We start from the raw sequence: 16811 nt of genomic DNA, 5'->3' as shown, positions 1-16811 counted from the left end.
GAGTGAGACAGGTTCTAACACTTGGCATGACGCCTCTCCTCCATCATTTTTCCTTCCTATAGGAAGCAGCTAGGACTAACAGCGTGTGAATATTGTCTGTTGCTCTTAAATGAATGCTGTCAAGGCCTATGTGCCTCTTCTAAGAACCAGTGCCAGGCCGGAACACAGTAGTTACACTTGCAAATTCCCTGTTGTACTAGCTTGCTAGGGCTGCCATAAGAAAGTATTAGAAACTGAGTGGATGAAATGACAGCAATTAATTTCCTCAAAATCTTGGAGACTAGAAGTCCAAAGTCAAGTTGTCAGCAGGTTACTTTCTTTTGAGGCCTCTCTCCTTGACCACCTTCTCTGTCCTTGTATGGTCTTGCTTCTGTGCTCATCTGTGTTCCTGGGCTCATCTGGGCCCATGTTGTATTAGGGCCCACACTAATTATTTCATTCTAGGTTTAATACCTTTTTAAAGACCTATATACAAATACAACCACATTCTGAGGTACTGGGGGGTTATAACTTCAGTATATGAATTTTGGGAAAACAATGCAACCCATAATACTTGTCAAATTTCAAAAGATATGTGTATGTATATGCATATATTTGTGTAAATATATATATATATATATACACACACACATATACATGTGTACAATATATAGTATATACATATCTATTATTTTGTAAGTGATAAAACTGGGAATGAATGTTATTGGGTCCTGAATATCTACTCTGAGCAAAACTATTCTAGGAGCCAGAAAGCTCCCCAACTTGAAGCAATGTTGGGTTCTCCAATCAGGCTCAACCACAGACCACAGGCAACTGTCTCTTACAACTACTCCAATTGATAGGTGAGTTTATCAAGTTCTGGGACTCAGAGATTACTTGGACAGATCAGAAAAAAAGCCACAAAATTCCACCCTCAGGTTGAAGGTTGTGCAGACAATGTCTGACTGATACTTGGCGTTGAAGTAATTATGGAATAAAGGGAGTATAACACCCTGATGAATCCCAGTCCTTGGTATCCTTCAATTTTCATCTCCTTTTGATCAAAAGAATCACAGTGTGCTCCTACCCAGAAAGAAGAGGGCATTTCTAAATATGGCAGACCCTATAGCAGAGACTTAGCTGAAAGTCAGTAAGATTACAGAGGGAGAGGCTGAAGACAGGGGAGGCAGAGAGTGTCTGTCCATGGTATGAGACCCTGGATGATTCAGAAGAGATGAAGCCTCACGTACAAGTACACAGTGTAGTCTTATACTTCCAGAGAACATGATGAGATCAAGAGAGTCAGATTTGTACTTTATTAGTCACTCTCTACGTTTGAACTGCCTCTCTGTCTCCCTTCCCCAGCACCTCTCTTCTCCTGCAGGGCACTATACCCCCCATGTAATTCTCTATGTGGTTCTCATGGTGGAAGGATAAGAGGGTTATTCTGCTGGGCTGGTCCTGGGCACTTAGCAGAGTGTCGTTCATCCTTGGGGAAAGGCAGGACAAGAAGCTTCTGCTCTGCAGGCCCAATGAAAAGGAAGGACACATCCAATGTTTCTCCCCGAGGATTTGTGGTAAGATCCAGCTGCACAGGGCAGGGCTCAGCATGGTAGTTTTCCTCAGGATCCTCGGGGTTCTTCTGGTCATCCAAATCGGGGAGGTGTTGGACAGATCCTTTAGGCACAGCTTTGGGGGACAAGCCGGGAGTAGGAGCTACGACTTTCTGCTGAGACTCTTCCACCCCAGGGAGATGTACAGGTCCCTGGTTAGCAGCATTGACTTCCCCTACAGAGGCAGGGCCCTGAAATAAGAACATTTTCAAATAAGGGAACATTTCCAGGAAAAACTCCTACCATGGCTAGTACCAAGCTAAGCCTGTTCTGGGACTTTCTGATGGAATGTCTCAAAGGGAGACCAGCTAGAGGGATGATTTAACTCTGCTTAAAGGGTTAAATGGTTAAAAGAAGCAAAAGCAGACAACAGAGTATGTGAGACCGAGCTGAACAATTGTTTGGAGGGATTGAATGGCTTCTTCCAAGTACCCTGGGGGTGCTGTCACACCATCCCAGTAGTGCAGCCACAGTCCCTTTACTTATGGCTTATTCAATGCCATGTGCCACACAGGGTCCTTCCTCTAGTTCCTCTCATTGCTTGCCACAGGGATCTGAACATGGTGATTGTTGCAACCCCATTCTACAGACAAGACAACCAAGATTCAGAAAGGTAAGAAGTTGTCCAGAGTCACACACACTTCATAGGTGGCGGAGCAGGACTGGGACAAGGTGGCCTGTCTGAACCACCCTTTCAATGATAGCTGGCTGCCCCATAGTGAACACTCGGCAAATACTTTGGGAAAGGGTGAGGGTCTTTGGGACACTGGATTTAATGTTTCAGAGGCCTCAGCCATCTGAGCTAGGATATCTCTATTTCTGAAGGAGTCTTATTTATTCAGTAGGACCACATTGTGACTGGAAAAAAAAATATATGACTGGTGTTTATCCAGTCACCCTGTGGGTGTGACCTTGGGGCAGCCTGAATAAAGTAGTGATCATGGATTTTAGGAAATCAAAAGGAGAGTACAGTTAGGATTTCAATTTTCTTCTCTCTTGTTCAATGAGAAGACAAACAATTAGATTGAAAAATACCTGTTGTTCAAAGAAGTTACAAGACACGGAGACAAACTTTTCCATTGGTGTTTGAGTCACGGAACCTGTGCAAAGACCAACAGGCTACAGACAGAGAAAATACAACATTCTGTGAGTATTATGATTATTAGTGATTAGAAATGGAAATCAACTTGTTTTCTGCTTGTGTAGACCCACAGTTAGTCAACATTTTTATGTGCCTACAATGTTATGGGCAGGCCCTGAGCCAATTCTCTCTACATCATTTTTGCCAATCACCCAAACAAAGCTAAATTTCCTCCAGTTATGTGGAACTCAGGATGTACTTTTTAAAGTAGGCTCCATGCCCATTGCTGAGCCCAATGCCAGGCTTGAACTCATGACCATGAGCTCCAGACCTCAGCTGAGATCAAGAGTTGGATGCTTAACCAACTCAGCCACCCAGGGGTCCCTAAACTCAGGATTTCTTGAGGAACAAGCCATTAGAAAAGTCTTTGTATTAAGCAGAAATCTGTGTCTATAGAACATCTATGTCTTGGTCTTACTTCTACCCTTGGGTCATTTTGAACACCTGTTCTCATTTTGCACATAGTAGTGGCCTTTTATGTACGTTCCACCCAGAGCTTTTCTTCTCAGACAAAATTCATCTAAGCTCCTTCAACTTCTCTTTATTTAGAAATAAAATAATTTTGTTTTCTTTATACAAATATAATAAATAGTAATTTAGAATATGGATAAACAAAAAGTTAAAAAGACCCACAATTGCATGAAAGGTAACTATTTCTTTTATTCTAACCTTTTTTCCTATGCATATATATTTTTATTCTAGATAAATGGGATTACATTACATATTTTATAACTGCTTCTCATCACTTAGTAGTATATTGTGAAAATCCTTTAATGGCATTAAATAGTGTTCTGTGATCTCTTTTATAATCATTAATATTCTTCTGATTATTTAACAAGTTCTTAGTTACTTCTTAGGGTAAATTCCTAGAAGAAGAATTTTAGAGACTTAGAGCACACATATATTTAAAGTCAAATAGAATATTATAATAAAATGTTGCCTCAATTTCTAAAGAACTCTTAAGAAAGAATATTCACATGGAATATACTAAAATGTATCTAAATGGATTGCCTGAATATCCTATCACCCATGTGAAGACTATGTAAAGAGAAGATTTGAAGTTCCTTATGATGGGAAAATCCATGAGTGTAGAAAGTCCTTAGAGAATGGTGCTTCAGCCTCTTCCTTCTCCAATTCTTCACCAAATCATATTGGGGACACTAAGAGAAGCTTCTGGAGAGACTGCAGTTACCTGTACCAAGTAGAGCCTAGCTACTCCCACTCTGACTAGAATTTGCTGAGCTACTCTAATTCATGCTGAATCTAGAGAAAACCACAAAAAGGGAGTTTGTAGACATGCTTAACATGGGAACCCTAGAGTTTTGGGACATATGGGCTATGAAGATTGGTATCTGCTTCTCTCTCAGAGCATTCTGAAGGCAGGATCTTGGCTAAAGCAGTCTACTATGGTAGGGTAAGGAAAAAGGGTGGGAAAGGGAACACTATCTCCACTGTTTGGAATAGTAAAAATATGTGAATTCCTTGAGACAAGCAAATGCCATAGATAGGGCTTTTTTGAAAGTACCTTCCCATGGGACAATCTTCCAGAGAAGGGATAATAATAGGTGAGAGTAAATCACTTGTTTACTATCACACTAAAGCGATAGTAAAAATCTGTGGGGGCTGAATCTGAGAAGGAGTGGTTCCAAGAAGTCAGCTAGAGAATACATCATCCTGCCAGGAAAGAACCTCTGGATGAAACCACACCTGTACCACTTGAGAGAACCAGCACTGGAACCTGGCTTATGGAGGGCCAGTGTAGACCAAGAGAATACCAAAACCGCAGTTATATAAAAAAGACTTTGGACTCTTCTCTCTTCTCCTCTTTCATTCTTCTTGGAACTTGAAAGAGCAAGAATTAAGCAAAAGATGACAGAGAGGGAAGAAAGTGTGAAAGAATAGACCTTGACTCCCTTTCTCACAGCAGGTCCTAAGCTCTGAATCCGGATGAAGCGATGAAAAAAGAGAAAAGCTCTGCATTGGATATAAGATAGAAGTTTTGATTCAGAATTGACTGAACAGATTTTTTTTTCAGACCTGTAAGTGAACCTTAATTATCTAAGTGAAATTGTCCTTATTATTGATAATGACCAGAGCGCTATGGGATCTGCCCAAGATGTTATTGACAAGTGAGAAAAAGAGATCCTACAGAATAGGGTGAAAATGTTTTCCCAATTATTCCTTGAGAAAATTTACTTGAATAATTATACAAGTCTTTTGAGACACACATTTTAAAGATTATTTTATTTTATTTTATTTATTTGACAGAGAGATCACAAGTAGGCAGAGAGGCAGGCACAGAGAGAGAGAGGAGGAAGCAGGCTCCCCGCCTAGTAGAGAGCCTGATGAGGGGCTCCATCCCAGGACCCTGGGATCATGACCTGAGCCGAAGGCAGAGGCTTCGGGCACCACCCAGGTGCCCCGAGACACACATTTTAGATTCAAAGACACATGTAAGTTGAAAGTAAAAAGATGGAAAAAATATAAATGCAAACAATAACAAAAAGAGAGCTGGAACGGCTATACAAATGTCAGACAAAATTGACTTGAAGATAAAAATTGTTGGTAGAGACAAAGAAAAACACTTTATAATGATAAAAAGGCCACCTTATTAAGAAGACACAATAACTATAAATATATATGTACCTAAAAACCGAGCCCCAAAGAACACAAGCCAAACTGAAAGAATTCAAAGGAGATAAAGACAAGTCAACAGTAATAGTTGGAAATCTCACTTTCAGTAAAGGATAGAACAACTATGCAGGACATCAACAAGGAAAGAGAAGACTTAACACTACAAACCAATCATTACAGAATGCTCCACCTAACAACAGTACAATATACACCCTTCTCAAGTGTACATGGAACATTTTCCAGGATATACCTTATGCTAAATTTTAAAACAAACTTCAATTAATTTAAAAGAATTGAGATCATATGGCGCACGTTCTCCAACTACAATGGAATGAGATTGGAGATGGATAACAAAATATTGGGGAATTTTGCAAATATTAGATGATATACTCCTACATAACCAATTGGTCAATGAAATAACCACAAAGAAAATTAGAGAATACTTTGAGGTGAATAGAAACCAAAACAAAATATACACAACTTATGAGATTCAGCTAAAGCATTGCTGAGAAGGAAATCTGTAGATGTAATTGCTATTGTTAAGAAAAAAAATCAATAACAAATCATTTATGTAACCTTCTACCTTAAGAAACAGAAAAAGCAGAAAAACAAAACAAAACAAAAACAAAAACAAACTCATCCCAAAGCAAACAAAAAGAAGGCCATAATAAAGAGCAGAGAGGAAAAAATTAACTAGATGATTACAAAAACAGAAAATGAAACTGAAAGTTGATTATTTGAAAAGATCAACAAAATTGACAAAACTTTAGCTGGACTGACCAAGAAAAAAATGTCTCATATATTAAAATTGGAATTAAATTTTAACCTTTCAGAAATAAGAAGGGAATACTATGAACATCTTCTTGAATGCTAAGAAATTAAGTAACTTCGATGAAATGAACAAATTCTTAGGAAGACACGAACTACCAAAACTTAAGGAAACAGAAAATCTAAATAGAACTATAACAAGTGAAGAAATCAAATTATTAATAATAATTCTTTTCTAAAAACCCCAAACTTCTCGTAAAGACAAGTTCAGGCCCACTGTTGAATTCTACAAAACATTTAAAGAAAAATAAACACCAATCCTTAAACTCTTCCAAAATAAAACAGAAGAGGAGGGAAATTTTCCCAACTCATTCTGTGAGGCCAATATTAAACTCATATGGAAATCAGGCAGAGAAAATACAAGAAAACTATAGATTAATATCTCTTATGAATATGAAAATGGAAAACCTTATAAAAAATACTGGCAAATTGAATTCAGCAACATGTAAAAAGGATTATATACCATGATCAATTGGGATTCATTCCCAAAGTGCAAGCTTGTTTTAACATACAAGAGTCAATCATTGTTAATACAATAATGACAGATTAAAGGAAAAGAAAACCATGGCTACCTCCTTAATTCAGAAAAAGCATTTGATAAACTCTAATACTGTTTTTTCATTAAAAAATTTTTCAGAAAATAAGAATAGAACTTTTTCAACTTAAAAGAGGGCATCCATGAAAAACTTATAGTTAACATCATATTTAATGATGAAATACTCAGTGTTTTCCCCAGGAATACAATAAGGATGTCTACTCTTCCTACCTCTGTTCAACATTATACTGGAAGGTCTAGCCAGGGAAATTAGGCAAAAAAAAGAATTAAAAGGCATGCAGATTGGAAAGGAAGAAGTAAAGCTATCTCTAATTGCAGATGACATGACGTTGTATGTAGAAAATCCTAAGAAATCTACTAGAAAACATTTAGAACTAGTAAATGAGTCCAGCAAGGTTCCAAGATACAAGATCAGTATGCAAAAATCAATTGTATTCCTATCCACTTATAGGAAACAGTTCAAAAATAAAATAAAGGAAACAAATACATTATTTTAACATCAAAGAGAATAAAATATTTAGATATACAAGTAAGTGAGTATTAAACATAGAACATTATAAAACATTGTTGAAGGAAATTGAGTCTTAAAAGGAAAGAATCCATATTCATGGACTGAAAGACTTACTATTGTTAATATGACAGTATGTCCCACATTGGCCTACAGATTCAGTGCAATTCTTATCACATTTCTAACTTCTTTTTTAAAAATAGAAAGTTATTATGAAAATGCAATGGATCCAGAATACCCAAATAATCTTGAATAAAGAGAACAAAATAGGAGCACTTACACTTCCCAATTTCAAAATTTACTACAAAGCTATAGTATTCATGATAGTGAAATAGTGGCATAGGGATAACTATGTAGATCCATGGAATAAAATGGAGAGTGCAGAAATAAATCTTGACATTTATAGCCAAGTTATCTTCAAGAAGTATTCCAAGACACTTAAGTGGGAAAAAATGATTGTTTTTTTTTTTCAACAAATAATTCTAGGACAAATGGACATCCAGAAGCAGAAGAATGAAGTTGAACCTCTTACCTCACACAATATAAAAAAAAATTAACTTACTACAGGTCACAAACTTAAACCGAAGAGTTAAAGCTAGAAAACTCTTCAAAGAATACATAGGAGTAAGTCTTAGTGATTTTGGATTAGGCAATGATTTCTTAGAGATGACTCCAAACACATTCAGTGATGACACAAATAAGTAAGAGGGACTCCATGCAAATTAAAAAACCTTTTATACTTCAAAGAACATCGTTAAGAAATTGTAATAGACAACCCAGAGAATGAGAAAATATTTATAATCATATATGTGATTAAGGGATTGTTATCTAGAATATGTAAAGAGCTCCTACAACTCAACAATAAGAAAATGACTAATCCAATTTTAAAATGGGCAAAGGATTTGAATAGACATTTCTCCAAAGAATATATATACGATAATGGCCAATAAGTACATTAAAGATGTTTAACATCATTAGCCATGAAGAAAATGCAAGTAACAACCAAAATGAGATGACACTCCATACTAAATAAGATAGCTAAAATAAAAAAAAAAAAAAGACAGATAATTATGATAAGAAGTGTGAGCAAAAATGTGGAGAAATTAAAACCCACATACATGGCAGATAGGATCATAAAACTGGTGCAGTCACTTTGGAAAACAGTTTGGCAGTTCATCAAAATGTTAAACTTGAAGTATGACTCAGCAATCCCACTTCAGACCATACACCCGGGAGAAATGAAAACACAATAGGCATAAAAACTTGTATACAAATGCTCCTTGCACTATCATTTATCACAGCTCCAACAGGGAAGCAACCCAAAGAGCCATTGACTATAGGATGAAAAGCAGTACTTGGTGCATCCATGCAAATGAACTATTATTTGGCCATAGAAAGGAATGAGGCACCGATACATGCTAAACCTTGAAAACATTATGTTAAGTGAAAAAAGGCAGAAACAAAAGGACCTACATACCATGATTCTGTTACATGAAGTGTCTGGAAGAAGACAAAGTCATCTAGACGACGAGTAGACTAGCGGGCTCCAGGGACTTGGGTGAGGGGTAAGGGGAACAACTGCTAATAGGTAAGGGGTTTCTTTTTGGGCTGACTAAGATATTCAAAAGTTAGATAGTAGTGATGGCACACAGCTCTGTGAATATACTAAAAAGCCCACTGGACTGTATATCTTTTTTTTTTTTTTTAAGATTTTATTTATTTTTTTGACAGACAGAGATCACAAGTAGGAAGAGAGGCAGGCAGAGAGAGAGAGGAGGAAGCAGGCTCCCCGTGGAGCAGAGAGCCCGATGTGGGGCTCAATCCCAGGACCCCAGGATTATGACCTGAGCCGAAGACAGAGGCTTAAGCCACTGAGCCACCCAGGTGCCCCTGGATTGTATATCTTAAAGGGTGAATTTTATGATGTGTGAATTATCTTAATAAAGCTGTTAGTATAACTAAGGAGAAAAAAGTCTTTTGACTCATTTTGCCTGATTGTGCTCCACAATACATTGTGTCAATCAGTATTTCCCACCAAGTGTGTTTTCGATGGTTTCAAGGTTCCCTGCCCATCATGGACACATTCTTTGAAAGAAGTCCTGTTTGACTTCTTTGTCCTTCATAAAAGAGCAGTCCGAGGATCAGAATACCATGGTGTATTCCAAATGTAACGGGATTTGTTCAGATAGAAGCAGGACCATCACAAACCACTGAGAAGATCTGCCTATGTTTTACAGCGTCTATGATCTTTTTTTTTTTTTTTTTGCAAAGTCATCATATTGCTGATGAAAATTGCAATTATGATAAAATAAAATCCTTATTTTTGCACCTGAAACTGCACAATCTCTACTTAGTCCATTTTTCCTTAAGGGGAACAATTCATCTCGTGCATTACAATACCTCATGTAATAATTTATGCTCAGAAAGTACATATAGGTGACTTGTGAACACAAATCCTACATTATAAAGACATTCAGGAATACTTACCTCAGAATCAGGGGGCTGAAGTGCACAGTTGCTGGCCTGGGATTTGGTACATGGTGACTCTTTGATTAAGTATTCCACAAAGTAGGCAGGGCCAACCACCCACTGGTATGAGACAAGAGATGAGAAAGAAAAAAATCAAATCTTACCATGTGGAGAAATGATTCAGGTTTGGCAGCATTTTATTTAGGAGAACCAAACATCCTCAGTCAAAGTCATTGTCAGCCCAGGTCTGCTGCTGTCCCTGTACTCCCCACCAAGATCAAAGCATGTATTGTGATTCTGTCATTTAAAAAATCATAATTACCATACTTTTCTTCCCTTCTTAAGGATTTTAAAGGGCTCTAAAAACCTTCCTTGGTTGAGTGGATTTTTCCTCCTGTAGATTTGTTTTTAGATTAGATTTTCTCTATATAATAGATTTAACATCATCCAAATGCAAACGAGCCTCCACTTTCCCTAATCTGTAAAACTCATAATCCATTCCAGGCCTTAAGATGAAGCAGAAATTGACTTGCTAAATGGTCCACCATCAGTTAAATATAAGTGTAGCCCCAAATAGTAAACCAAAATAGAATAACCAAGGAGACCATGAGTCCATTTCCCTTCTCACCTTAAGGCCAATGAAGTAAAACAGAGTCCCACAACTCTGGTGGAAATCCCATGGCATAACTCAGACACGGAAACATGACTGTATGTACATCAGGTCCACCCAAGGAGGGAATAAAGAAAAGGCTTTTCAGATCAAATTAAAAAGAGTGCCTTGATATTCACCTCAGCTTAGGAACTGAGAGTAACAGTTAGGAGAGACATTGTTGGTGTAATGACACTTCAACCTCACCTGTCTAGAAGCCTGGGTGACTTGGACAAGAGAATACTGCTTTGAGGGGTTCTCACTGTTGTATTTTGCAAGAGACTCAAGGGCAGTTTCCAGATACTCAGGATCTGACAAGTTGGTGGGGAAGGGGCAGTCAGGGCACATTGTGTGTATTCCTCTTCGAGAAACTGTTGATGCCAAAGAGAGAAGTTTTAAAATGAAACTCCTTAATGATTTTTAATCCCATAAATCATGACTACAACAGAGGCAGAGATTTAAACAAAAAGAAAAAAAGAAAAAGAAAAAAGAAAAGAAAGAAAGAAATCATTTCAGCAAGGAGGGAGTGGAAAAGGCATTGTCTACAAAGAAAGCAGTCAGCAGAGAGTTTCCTGCAATGACTGTGTACTACTTTCATAATTAAAAAAAAAAAAAAAAATCAAAGCAAGATTTTTTTTGCCTCACACAAAGGTATTTACCTGAAGAATTGTGTTCAGAAATGCATGTGTGTTATATTGATACCAAAACTTGCCCCCAGTTAGCTCAGTGAAGGTATCTTCCACCGTCACTGCCTCTGTCAGGCTGACTGAGTGTCTAAAATTGTTGAGATTTCATGAGTGTCATGTCTTATTCACCTTTTAGTCCCCAGCACCTAACATAACATCTCATGCATTGTAAGTGCTTAGCAAGTGATGTTGAGTGACACATAGAAGGTAATTGCATCCTCCCCAGTTAGAGGAAGTTGTAGAAAATACAAGCGAGCCAGAAAACACACATTGGTCAAATCACTGTGTGACTGGATAGAATAATCCTGCTAAAGGTATAGTGAGCATTTCTGACTGGAAAGAGCTGGAGGTGGCAAAACTCTCATGGAAGTCAGGCCAGGGAACTTTTCTAGAAGTTATTTCTGTAGCTCAAACACTTTGTTTTGATCAATTGCATGCTGATTTGCATGTATTTGGGCATCCTGGGAGGCAGTTTTCATAGCTTGGCACTCCTGGCACCATTATCCTCATGGGTCACTTCCTAATCTCCCATACCTCTGGCACCTATGACTTCCATTTAAATATCAGTCTGCCTTGTTGGTTCTACTCTGGTTTATTTATATAAAACTCCTCTTGGCAACCAGGAAGCTTAAAACATGGCCAATAAAATATTTGATCTGTTTCTTTATCTCCCAAAGGAACCAGCAACATTGTTATCTCCTGAAACTTATTAGAAATGCAGACTTTCGGGCCACACCCCACACCTCTAGAATCATAATCTGCACTTGAACAAAGATCCACCAGGAGAGTCATATTCACACAATAGTCTGCCAAGTAACCACATCCTATTTGCCCAGGACTTGGATGCTTTTTTTCCAAAGAAGGATCCAGAACAAATGCACGTGCATATTTGAAATGTCATTAAGTTCAGCCTCATTCTTAGTTCATTTATTCAATGATACTATGGACTCCGTACACTTGATACAAATGGAGGGAAAGCTTTGGCAGGCAGGAAGAAGGAAGACATGCTCAGCTTGATGGAAGAAGATAGGAGACCCAAGTCAAGGCAGTCCACTCTCTGTTCCATGAGGAGTGGTTAGTCTAACATTGTATAGGAATGACAACAGGTGAGCCCTTTTCCTTTTTGGAGTAGAGAACATGGTGGAAGAAGCAGCATTGGCAGGGGCCCTCAAACAATGTAAGTTCTAAGGGCAGAGGGTATCAGGTGAGGGCATCCTCATTGGAAGAGGAAGCAAACAGTACATGCGGAGACTGGAAAGTGCAATGTGTGTTTGGAAAATAGTGAAGCACCCATTCAGTTTCAGAAGTGCAAAGTTGGTGTAGTCAAGGAAATAACCTCAGGAGAGCTAGAAAGGGAGCCTGGGGACCAGAGCAGAGATTAAGCCATTTACATCAGACTGAAAATGTAGGATTTAATGCAACTGTCTATAATAAAAGATTTAAGCAGTATATTTAAGAAGATTCTCTGTGGGAAGAGGAGTGGTACAAGATGAACTTCACAGGAGAAGCAAAAACTGGATATACAAACATGGCCTTTGTATGAATAGGATGTAAGGATTGGAGAACCCTGTATTCTCTAGGCATAGCTCTATTTAATGCTCTTTTCCATATTTTATTAAAATGAGTTAAATCAGAGTGCTCTCTTACCTGGGCGAAGAGTACAGTTATAAGCAGATAAGTAGAGAATCCTTTCTGGCCTGTTAACATAATATATTGCTTTGCACTGACCATAAACCTGTAAAAATCACACACATTTTATGAGATGGTGAAACAAACCCCGAACTTTTAAAAATATCCAAAATTAGATTGGACATTTTATTTTTGAAGATTTGTTTGTTTGAGAGAAGCAGAAGGAGAGGGAGAGAGAATTTCAAGCAGACTCCACACTAACACAGAGCCTAACATGGGGCTGGATCTCAGGACCCTGAGACCACTAACCTGAGCCAAAACCAAGAGTTGGATGCTTAATGGACTGTGTCACCCCAGTTCCCCTGAACATTTTCTTTCTTTTTTTTTTTTTTTTTAAGATTTTATTTATTTACTTGACAGAAATCACAAGCAGGCGGAGAGGCAGGCAGAGAGAAAGAGAGAGAGCAGGAAGCAGGCTCCCCGCTAAGCAGAGAGCCCGATGCGGGGCTCGATCCCAGAACTCTGGGATCATGACCTGAGCCGAAGGCAGAGGCTTTAACCCGCTGAGCCACCCAGGCACCCCCGAACATTTTCTTTTTAAATAATGAAAAACTAAGGTCAATTTTGGGAGTTTGGGGTGTGAGAAACTTCCAGCCAACCAACAAATCATTCAACCTTCTTCTGAGACACAGCTGGTCTATATTTCCCAGCTTCCTTCCAGAGTAAATGTGACTATGTATAATTGAGCTGCAGCCACAGGAAGGTGAGCAGAAGTGACTGTAACCATTTCCAGGTGGCCCATGAAGTTTTTTCCCATGTGACTTATCCACCATACTCTTTCTTTTTCTATAGTCTGATGCAGAGAAGCTATGCAGTCATAGAAACCACCAGTTGAAGGTGGCGGTCTAGATCCACAATGTGGAGGGAACATGGGTCTCCAAGGTACTTCTGAAAGAAAGCTCCCTCTTGATCAGGAATTTCTATTTTGAGCTTTACATGAGTGAGAAATAAACTTCTATCATATTGGAATCAATATACAATTTTTAGGGTATATATAGAGCCACTAGTGCTACCTTAAATATAATTCACAACAGGGTAAGAACACTTTTTGCTCTTTAAAACCAGATAGGTCTAATTTTCTTTTTCATCTTTATTTTTTTATTTTTTATTTTTTAATAAACATATAATGTATTTTTATCCCCAGGGGTACAGGTCTGTGAATAGCCAGGTTTATACACTTCATAACACTCACCATAGTACATACCCTCCCCAAATGTCCATAACCCCACTGCCCTCTCCCGACACTCCTCCCCCCAGCAACCCTCAGTTTGTTTTGTGAGATTAAGAGTCACTTATGGTTTGTCTCCCTCCTGATCCCATCTTGTTTCATTTATTCTTCTTCTACCCCCCAGCCCCCCACATTGCATTTCCACTTCAGATAGGTGTAATTTGACAGATTTGGTTAAATGATTAAAAATCTTGAGTAAATAGTTTACTTCTAAACACAGTTCTGCACTCCAGATATAAAGTTTCATGTCAATTAATGGGCATAACCTCAGGATAACTGAGAATCAAAAGAAAACTATGTTATTTTCAAACTTCTTCATGAGTCCCCTTTAAAAGGTTGACTTCTGAGGACTTTTAGGTTCTATGATTCCAGGAAATCCTTCCATTGCACCTCTGGTAGCTCCCATACTATAATCTTTCCCTTTCCCCAGCTTTACGTTTCTTATTAGTGTTCACCGAAACAAAGCAAAATAAAACCAGGAAAGAAGCTCTCTCTCCAATACTTCTATAGTCTTCCTTAGATATGGATCCAAAGCATTACCTATCAAATCTTTTTTCTCACAATCCAAACACTAGCTCGGAATCTATAGGAAGTTCTTGAAGGTAGGAAACCATTTGGGGGCAACTTTTCAATTCTGGGGTCATAACTCCTAGGGGGATGCTCAGAAACTCCTTTGATTAAGCTGTTCAATCTACAGCATTGGAATAACTACATGGGTGCTCTGCCTGAGAGTTGATAATGAAAGACATTCAAGAGATGGACACATTGAGCAATCTTCACCCAGGTCAGAGAACACCTACCTTCTGCAGCATGCCTGGACACAAGCACTTACCGATCTATGAATGTACCTCACCCCACAGTCCTTCCATGCCTTCCTGGTGAGTACATGGCAGTCCGTTTCTAACACGTCCAGTGTGAGATAGAACACAGATCCCAGGACCTGTAAAAGGGGGTTGAGAAATGCACTGCATCCCACATGAAGCAGAAACCCCTGAAGACTGACCAAGAAGTCTCTGTTTTATGGCAGAACCAAAGTCTTTGATGTTTGTGAAGATCATGGGTAACCTGTGGAACACTAGACAAGCTTCAGAGTAGGATAACTATTAGCCCAAGAATAAGAGCGCATAGCACACCCTGGCAGAGAAGAGAGGAATGTTCTTAGCAGGATTTCCAATTTGGAAAGCATCTTCCAACACATGTCTCTGGGGTCCCATTCCCCCCGATGGCCTCCTCAGCTTGTGTAAGCACCTGCTCACGATAGGGAACCATCACTTGCCTGTCTGTGTTCGCGTACATCCCTCACTCGGTTGAGGCTCAGCACATAGCCATCTTTTCGGTCCCTGTTGATGTCCTGAAGGGCAAATTCTGCAACTGTCAGAACATCTGAGTCATTGCAGCCACGGGAGAGCATAATTGAGGGGGGGGGTTGTGGGGGTACAGATCTAGCACTGCAGCATGCAGCCAGTGTGCAGAGCACCAAGGGTAGGAGCAGACCCATTCTGTAGGGAATAAGGTCCAGGGTAAGTCAGGTTATAGAGTTACAGGGATTGGGCTGCTCGCAGCGCTCTCTCTATAAAGCCAATTTGCACGGTTTTGTAATTGCAATCTGAACCTATAACCAGGTTTTGAGACCCAATGTCCCATTTTATCTCCTTGAATTCTAAATGTAGATTTCCCTGAGTCAGTACTTTGGATGGGATTTGCCAATGTTTCTAACCTTGGGCCCTGTAGCAATCTCATATTCACGTGTCATGTAAACAAATTTGTTTCCTAACCTTTTCTGAAGAAACCATAATGAACACTCAGGTCAAGGCTCCTAGAGGTCATGACTGGATTCTGGTTTGTGTCCAGGGCCCTACCTGAATCAGAATATGTGGGCTGTCACTTTTCTCCTTCTTTCCTGGTACCTGCCCACCAGTGAATGTACTGGGCCACACTAATAGTTATCCCGGGCATGGAAACTGGGGTTTGGTCCCAGTGGTGTTCAGTGAGTTCAGATTTCCTGCCTGACTTCCCATGTTTACCTCTTATTAGATCAGGAAAAGGGCTCTAACCTCACATCCCCTACAGAAAGTAACTGTGACATTCTTAATGCACTTTGGGATGTGGCTAGAAAGTGGTCTACTTGGCCTTATTTGAATTTTTTAAAACAAAGTCTTCATTTAAAGAAAAAAGAAGTAAATGATTCATCAATAGTTCTTACACCATACTCCAAGTCTACTTCTCTTTCTGTGGTCTGTATGGAAGCAAACTCATTAAACACTATGCTTAAGAAGAGATAACTAATCATTCAGAATAGGAGAGATAAAGAGTTTCTCAAACACTGAAGGAGTTCATGTGAACCAGCCCTTCAAGAAATATTAAAGGGGACTCTTAGAAAGTGAGGAGAGACCAAAAATGACAGCATAAAGTTAGCAAACACAAAACTAGTAGAAATGAGTATTTCTGTAAAAAAAAAAATCAGTCAAGAAACTCACATGAGAAAAAGAATATAAAATATAGGGGTACCTGAGTGGCTCAGTCAGTTAAGTGTCTACCTTTGGCACAGGTCATGATCCTAGGGTCCTGGCACTGAGCCCAGTGTCAGGCTCACTGTTCAGTAGGGAGTCTGCTTCTCCCTCTCCCTCTAACCCTCCCCTCTGTTGATGCTGTCTATCTCTTTCAAATAAATAAAACCTTTGGGGGAAAAAAAGGATATAAACTATAATAACATATACCTAAAATGTGGGGAGGGGAGGAGAAAAGAAGGGGTTCAAACTTGAACAGCCATCAACTTAATAAACACTGCTATTTGAAGAAGAGGTTATATATAACTTAATGGTAACTGTATA

The 16811-nt window shown here is 39.0% G+C and overlaps 1 protein-coding gene across 1 annotated transcript; it reads right to left on the bottom strand.

The window, feature by feature from the left end:
- Positions 1 to 1276: 1276 nt before the first annotated feature.
- On the bottom strand, positions 1277 to 15584 carry FETUB (fetuin B). The gene is made up of 7 exons (XM_082693951.1): positions 15257 to 15584; positions 14813 to 14920; positions 12711 to 12798; positions 10585 to 10748; positions 9747 to 9848; positions 2628 to 2711; positions 1277 to 1783 (listed from the first exon to the last, which is right to left on the bottom strand). Exons 1-7 carry the CDS (start codon positions 15476 to 15478, stop codon positions 1400 to 1402), a joined length of 1152 nt encoding a protein of 383 aa, XP_082550077.1. The 5' UTR covers positions 15479 to 15584; the 3' UTR covers positions 1277 to 1399.
- Positions 15585 to 16811: the final 1227 nt, after the last annotated feature.

The sequence above is a fragment of the Mustela nivalis genome (genome assembly GCF_964662115.1).
Source record: "Mustela nivalis genome assembly, chromosome: 1".
NCBI classification, from domain to species: Eukaryota; Metazoa; Chordata; class Mammalia; order Carnivora; family Mustelidae; genus Mustela; species Mustela nivalis.
This window is presented reverse-complemented; position numbering and strand designations above follow the sequence as displayed.

What these genes read in the sequence shown, in the direction of transcription:
- FETUB (XM_082693951.1), bottom strand. Translation starts at nt 15,478, where the DNA reads ATGGGTCTGCTCCTACCCTTGGTGCTCTGCACACTGGCTGCATGCTGC. An exon ending in ATGTACGCGAACACAGACAG is followed by an intron (nt 14,921 to 15,256) that starts GCAAGTGATGGT and finishes CCCCTTTTACAG; the next exon opens with GTCCTGGGATCTGTGTTCTA. An exon ending in TAACTGTACTCTTCGCCCAG is followed by an intron (nt 10,749 to 12,710) that starts GTAAGAGAGCAC and finishes TGGCATCAACAG; the next exon opens with TTTCTCGAAGAGGAATACAC.